At 20.4% G+C, this 7624-nt stretch overlaps 1 protein-coding gene across 1 annotated transcript; it reads right to left on the bottom strand.

The window, feature by feature from the left end:
• Positions 1-3007: 3007 nt before the first annotated feature.
• On the bottom strand, positions 3008-7393 carry LOC117169608 (U11/U12 small nuclear ribonucleoprotein 25 kDa protein-like). Its single transcript, XM_033356058.1, has 2 exons — positions 7022-7393; positions 3008-3298 (listed from the first exon to the last, which is right to left on the bottom strand). The coding sequence occupies exons 1-2, from the start codon at positions 7286-7288 to the stop codon at positions 3056-3058; spliced, it is 510 nt and encodes a 169-aa protein (XP_033211949.1). The 5' UTR covers positions 7289-7393; the 3' UTR covers positions 3008-3055.
• Positions 7394-7624: the final 231 nt, after the last annotated feature.

The following is a 7624-nucleotide window of genomic DNA, read 5'->3' as shown; positions in this document are numbered from 1 at the left end:
AAGGATATTTAGAATTTTCGAAAAAAATTCTGAAATATTAAAAAATTTCAATAAAATGTAGATTTTTAAGATTTTACATAAAATAAATTTTTCTAATAATTAAAATAATTTTTGAAGAAAATTTAAAACAAAATATTGATTTTTGAAAATTTAGAAGTAACATTTTGAATGTTTTTAAGACAATAAACACATTTTTGTAAAACTTGATAAACATTAATTTAAAGAGAATATTTAAAAACTATTCAAAAGATATCCAAAATTTGAGATAATTTTTTAATACTGCAGCATTTTGTAAAATTTCTAGTAACAAAAAAAAGATTTTTGCAGATTTTTAAATAAATTTTTCTAAGTATTTTAATGTTAGAAAAAAATCCCGAAATAATTTAAAATTTCAATAAAATGTAGATTCTGAAGATTTTAAATAAAACAAATTTTATTAAAAAAATAAAATAATTTGTAAAGAATTTAAAAAAAAAATTAAAACATTTCCAAAAATGTCAAAAAAATCTTAGGAAAAATGCAAATCGTTTAAAAATATATTTAAAAGGTTTGAAAAATTCGAAAATTACAAAAAACTAACAATATTTCAAACAATTTAAAACAAAATATAGATTTGTGAAGATTTAAAAGTAACATTTTTACAGGTTTTAAGATAATAAACTCATTTTTGTAAGACTTTCTAAACATTAATTTAATGCAAATATTAAAAAATTATTCAAAGGACTTTCAAAATTTGAAGTAATTTTTCAATATTGCAGAATTTTGTAAAAATTCTAGAAAAAAAGAAAACAAATTTGCAGATATTAACAAAAAAAATTTGGTAAGTATTTTAAAGATTTAAATTACGTATTTTATTTAAAAATATCTCTTGTATTATGTACGTCGTTTGTAATTTTACAGCTCTCTTAGAAATTTTTTTGAAAAAATGGAAGTAAAAGATTATTAAATAAAGTTTTATAACATTTTAAGGATTTTGAGAGGTTTCAAGAATAGAAAATGAAATAGGTTTCAAGATAGATAACAGATTTTATTTTATAGGAAAATAAAAATATATAATATTAAAAGATTCGAAAAGAATTAAAGTCTTGAAATTTCAATTTTATTTTAATTATTAATTTTAATATAATTTTTTTGTAATGTAGACTTTTTAGAATTTAGAAAAAGAAGCTTTTTAAGAATATTCAAAGGTTTCAAGAGAATACATTTTATTCTAAGTGTCAAAAAAAAAATCTGAAGAAAAACTCAATTAATTTTAAAAGATATTTAGAATTTTCGACAAAAATGTTTGACATAATTTAAAACAAAATGTAGGTTTTTGAAAATTTTTCAGTTAGATTTTTAAGGATTTTTCAAGGGTTCCAGAAAATCGAACAAAAATTCTAAGATTCCTCAGAAAATTTCAAAATTTTTTAAATAAACAATCATAAGATTCCTAGGAAAATTTTCAATTTTTTTGATTCAATTAAATAATCTCGGAATAATTTTTTTTTTAATATTTCAGAAGGTTTCTAAAGATATGTAGAGAAAAATTAAAATTTATTTAGAAGTTTCGAAAAGATGTTTTAAATCATTTAAAATTTAAAACAAACAAACCTCAGAAGGGTTTTAAAGATATGTGAAAAAAAAATCGTAAGAAAATATAATTTTTTAAAAGATTTTCAGTAGTTTCAAAAAAGTATTTTACGTAATCTAAAATTCCAAACAAAAGCTAGTGTTTAAAAAATTGTTGAATACAATTTTTAAGCATTTTAAGGATTTATAAAGATTTTAAGGAAATGAAAAAAAAATCATGAGATTTCTAAGAAAATTAAAAAATTTTAAAAATAATTTTTAAATATAAATATTTTTTTAAACATTTCAGAAGGTTTCTAAAGATATGAAAAGAAAAATTCAAATTTTGAAAGATATTTAGAAGTTTCTAAAAAATGTTTTAAATAATTAAAAATTTAAAAAAATGATAATATTCAGGAAAATTAAAATTTTAAAAGATATTCAGAAGCTTTGAATTTTTTTTTAAATCCTTCAAAATTTCGAACAAAATGTAGGTTTTTAATAATTTTAAAATAATTTTTTTTTAGAATTAAAATAAAATTACCTTGAAAAAGTTTTTTTCGAGAATATTCAAAATTATTTCAGAAGATATTTAGAAGTTTTAAAAACATTCGAAAATAATTTAAAGTTTGATAATATTTAAGAAAATTTTCAACAAAATGTAGATTTTTGAAGATTCCTAGGAAAGGTTTTTAAGCCTATTTTTTTTTAAATATTGCGAAATTTTATAAAAATATTAGGAAAAAATTAAATGCTTTCAAAAGGGGTTTTACAAAAATTCCGAAAATTATGAAATAATTTTTTTAAGCATTTTAAGGATTATTAAAAGGTTTCAAGATAATACAAATTTGCTCTTAAAATTCCTAGGAAAATAAAAAACCATTTTGTTTCAGGAAGAATTATTTTAAGAGAATATTTAAAAAGATTTTCAAAAATGGTCGAAAAAGGATCTCGAAGATTTTAAGCCAATTATTTTAATTTAAAAAGCATTTTTTTAAAAATGAGGAAAAGATTCGAATCTTTTTAAAAAATGTTTTTAAGTTTTGGAAATCTTCGAAAATAATTGAGAAGATTTCAAAAAATTATAATAAAATTTAGATTTTTGAAGATTTCCATAAATGAAACTTGCTAAAAATTTTAAAAGGTTTCAAGAGAATAAAAATTTGCTAAATTATTTTTAAAAAATTAGGAAAACTTTATGAATAAAGAAGAGAAAAAAATATTTCAAAGCTTTAAAAATTTTCGAAGATTAAAAAATAATACAAAACTTTAAATGTTTCAAATTTTTTTATAACAATATGTAAGTTTTTGAAGATTCAAATGATTCTTTTTATGGACATTTTTTAAATTTTTGGCAAAATTCGAATAATTTTCAAAGAAATTTAGAAGTTTTCAAAATATTCTAAAATAAGTAAAACCGAAATTAAAAAAAAACTCAGATTTAAATCCGAACTTAAAATTAAATAACGTTTATTAGAGAACATAAATAGTTTACTTATAATCTTTAAATTTTGTGCTTTTCCCTTCTTCTTTTAACAAAACATATTTCGGCCTTATTATGTAAGCCGTAGGCTTTTATATTTTCGTTATCATTTGTGAGTTGAGTGTTGTTGAAACTCAGGCAGTACCTCTTCCAAACATGTTTCCAGCTGATTTTTTTCTTGATATTTTCTCTCCTCAGAGACAAATTCGTGTGTCTTTTTACAGCTTTTTTCAAATCAAGAACAGTCGTATTGTGCGGTTGTACCTGAAAATGAAATTTTTTCATTTTTTCATAATTTATAGCGTTTATCTATTAATAATTATTACAAATTTTCTGCATAAACCATTTAGTAAATTGAAAGTTCCAAATAAATCATTTTATTTCATGATAACATTTTTCTTGAAAGTTTCTAAACATTTTTGATAAAAAAGATTTGAATTGTGAATAATTTTTTAATATTAAAAAATAATTCTCTTTTCATAATTTTTATCTGGGACATAATTTTCCCAGATAAAACGGAAAACTTAGAAGAAAGAAAAAATGGCTGAATTATTTCAAAATATATTTAGACGTTTTAAAAAGATTCGAAAATAAATAAATTTTGAGAAGATTTCAACTAGCTTAAAACAAAATGTAAATTTTTTATTATTTCGGAAAAAGGTTTTTAAGAAATTTGAAAGGTTTCAAGCGAATAAACAAACTTTCTTAACATTCATCGAAAATTTTCAAATGAGTGCATTTTGAAAAATGAATTCTACGAAAAAATTTAAAAAGACTTCAAAAGATTTTCAAAGTTTTCGAAAAATAATCTGGAGGATATAAGGCAATTTTTCTTTTATTGTACACACTTTTCTGAAAAATCAGAATGGTTTAAAAAAATATTTGAATGGTTCAGAAGTTTTCAAAAGATTAAAAAAAAGAAGATATTTTTGAATTTAAAAAGTTTATAGAGGTTACAAATATTTTAGAACTTTAACAAATTTTCGAATATATAAAATATTAAAAATTTTTTTTAAAGTTCTAAAAGCTCTAATTATTCCTAATATTTTGTGAATCAATTTTTTTTTCAAAATTGAGGCTATATTTAATTAAAAAAAGTTATTCACACTTTATTTATGAAAACCAAATAAAATTAACAGAGGGAAGTTTTGAAAAAAAATAGAAGAAGAGATTTCAGTAGGGAAATTAAAAAAAAAACTTGAAAAAATGTAGTTTTTTTATACTTAAAAGGTTTTTTTTTTAATTTTAAAAAATTAATTTTTAAGACAAAATTTAAAAAATTTACAAAAAAAATCTAAATGATTTTAAGGTAATTAAAAAAAAACTTCGATCTGTTTTTAACATTTTTTTGGAAGAAATTCGAATTATTTAAAAAATGTTGTTTTTTTTTAAGAATTTAGAAAAGTTTTTCAGAGAATAAAAAAATGTTCTCTAGATTCTCCTGAAGAAAAATAGAATTATTATTTATTTTTTAAAATAAATTTAAAGAGAATATTCAAAAAGATTTTTAAAAAAGTTCTATGGTTTGAAAAAAAAAGAACCTAGAAGATTTTTAAAAATTGTGAAAAATGTAGATTGTTGAAAAGTTTTCAAAAAAAGTTCTAAAATTTTTAAAAAAGAATATAGATACTTTTAAAAGTGACTTCTTTTATTAAATTTGCTCAGACGATTTTTCAAGATGTCGAAAAAAAAATATTCGAAAAAATTCGAATAATTTTAAAAGATAGATGTTTTAAGAAGTTTTTAAATTTATTTAAATTTGGAACAGACTTCTCAAAGCAGAGGTTTTTGAATTTTGAAGATTTCAAAATAATATTTTAAAATCTTCAGAAGGATTTTTAAATGGTTTAAAGATAATAAAAAAATTGTTTTTAGATTTTAAGAGAATATTTAAAAACATTTTCAAATATTTACAAAATAGTCAAAAAAATCATCAGCAAGATTTGAAGGTAATTTTTTAATTTTTCGGAACTGAAAAAAAATGTTGCGAAAAAATTGAATCATGTAAAAAGATATTAAGAATGTTTAGGTTTCTTAACATTTTGAACAAGATTAACAAATAATTAAGAATTTTAAATATTCCAAAAAATGTCAACAAAATTTAGATTTTGAAATAAAACTTAAAGCTTTTCAAGGATTTTGAAAGGCTAAAGAAACAAATTTCTTTTTTTAAGATTTCTGGAAAAAATTTTCGAAATTTTCTAAACTGAGTCTGCAATATTTTAACGCAATTTTTTCATTATTCTAGAATTTTATAAAAAATTTAGAAAAATTCAAATTATTTTTTTAAGTATTTAGAAAAGTTTGAGAAAATTTTTTTAAATACATTTGAAATTTCAGAATATTAAAAAAAGTTCTAAACTAAATGTTAATCTTTGAAGACTTGAGAAAAACAATTAGAAAAAATTCAACACAAAACGTGGATTTTTGAAGATTTCAAAAAAAAATTTGAATCTTTTTAAAGATTGTCAAATGTTTCAAGATAATAAACAAATTTCCTTAAAATTGCTGGGAAAACCTAGAATTATTTTTTAATTTGTAAAAAGAAATATTTCCAAAATTGTCCAAAACGAATCAGGAAGATTTGAAGGCAATTTTTTAAATTTTCAGAAATGAAAACAAATGTTACGAAAAAGTTTAATCATGTAAAAAGATATTTAAAATGATTAGATTTCTTAAAATTTTTGACAAGATTAAAAAATAATTGAAAATTTAAAATATTCCAAAAAATTTCAAACAAAATTTAGATTTTGAAATAAAATTTTAAAGCTTTTCATATTTCTGGAAAGGATTTTCGAAATTTTCTAAACAGAATCTGCAATATTAAAGGCAATTTTTTCAATATTCCAGATTTTTATAAACAATTTGGAAAACATTAAAATTATTTTTTCAAGTATTTAGAAAAGTTTGAGAATTAAAAAAATATATGTTTGAAATTTTAGAATATTAAAAAAGAATTCGAAACAAAATGTAAATCTTTGAAGACTTTAGAAAAATAAAATTTATAAAGTTGCTAAAACATATCAAACGACTTCCAAAATTACTAAAAGAGAATGTAGCACAAATCCGAATCATTCAAAAATATATTTTTTAAAGTTTAAAAAGATTCAAAAATAATTAAGAATTCGAAAAAATTTAACACAAAACGTAGATTTTTGAAGATAGCAAAATAAAATTTTGAATCTTTTTAAAGATTGTGAAATGTTCAAAAATAATAAACAAATTTCCTTAAAATTTCTGGGAAAACCCAACATTATTTTTTAATTAAAAAAAAAGGAATATTTCCAAAATTGACTAAAACGAATCTGGACGATTTTAAGGAAATTTTTTTCAATATTGCAATAATGTATATAAATATTAGGAATAATTGAAATAACTTTAAAAAGGTATTTGAAAGGGCTTGAAAGAATAAAAAAAATATGAAATTCGAATTCATGGGAAATGTTTGAATGATTTTCTGTTTTAAGACTTAATTTTTAAAGAAATTTAAAAAAATATTTCAACCAATTTTCACACATTTCTTCCAAAAATCTTTAAAAAAATCAAGATTATAATGAATTTTTTTACGCCTTTTTACGCTCAAAATTTTGGAAATAATTTGAGTCAGTTTAAAGGATACTTAAAAAATCATATTTTTTGCTAGTAAAGTAATATTTGATGGTGAAAAAACAAGATTCTTTTCAAATAAGATTCATAATTTCAATTGAAAATTAATCCCTGCTTGAGAATGTATTTTGTTTAAAATTTGTATTTTTGGGCAAAAAATTTATCTTTTTGGCAGAAGAAAATTTATCTATTCAGTTAAAATTCAACTATTTGTTTCAAATAAAATTTCCTGTTAAAAATTCATATATTTTTTAGTTAAAAAAATTAACTATTTTGTAGAAAATTCTTTTCAGAAAATAAATTTATTTGTAAATTTTTAATTTGTACTGAAAATGGGGTTTCCCTTCAAATCGAGAAATTGTAAATTAAATAAAAACTTACCACAACCGCGATCATTGGTAAATCCTCTCGATTCAAATACAAAGTTATTGCTTGCCCTTGAACAACCGCAGTTTGTGCTTTTATTTCCTCGAGGGTTGCATCTGGAGGAAGTTCTCCAAAAAGTGGATCACTTTCTATTATTTTACTAATTGCGTCCTTTGTAAGTTTAACCAATTCCTCGTGAGAGAATATTACATTTGATCTGTCACTCTCTTCCATTTTCACCATTTTTGAACCAGATTCTGTTTCTGCTTGTAAATTACTCATTGCTTTATTATTTTTGTTCAATTAAATTTGATTAATAAGCAAATAAATATCAACAATGACAATCTGTTTGTTTTCAAATTTTTTAAGGTTAGGAATTAGGATGACCGCACTGCGCATGCGTCGCACGATCGCGCGTTTATTTGAAAAGATTAAATGTGCAAAACAATTTTTCACAATATATAATAATTATAAAGTAAAAAATATTTTGAAGGGGGAGTTTACGACTCACCAGAGTCCGTGATCTGTTTGGGTCCGAGTTCTGCAAAAATTTTATTCAATTACTTAAAAATAGTTTTTTTTTTTAATACAAACTATTAATAGCATTTTTTAGTTTAT

This window comes from Belonocnema kinseyi, chromosome 3, assembly GCF_010883055.1.
Source record: "Belonocnema kinseyi isolate 2016_QV_RU_SX_M_011 chromosome 3, B_treatae_v1, whole genome shotgun sequence".
Classification (NCBI taxonomy): domain Eukaryota; kingdom Metazoa; phylum Arthropoda; class Insecta; order Hymenoptera; family Cynipidae; genus Belonocnema; species Belonocnema kinseyi.
This window is presented reverse-complemented; position numbering and strand designations above follow the sequence as displayed.

Coding starts and splice junctions, on each gene's coding strand:
- LOC117169608 (XM_033356058.1), bottom strand. CDS start 7,288: ATGAGTAATTTACAAGCAGAAACAGAATCTGGTTCAAAAATGGTGAAA. Junction 3,299..7,021: donor TACCAATGATCGCGGTTGTG/GTAAGTTTTTAT, acceptor TTTCATTTTCAG/GTACAACCGCACAATACGAC.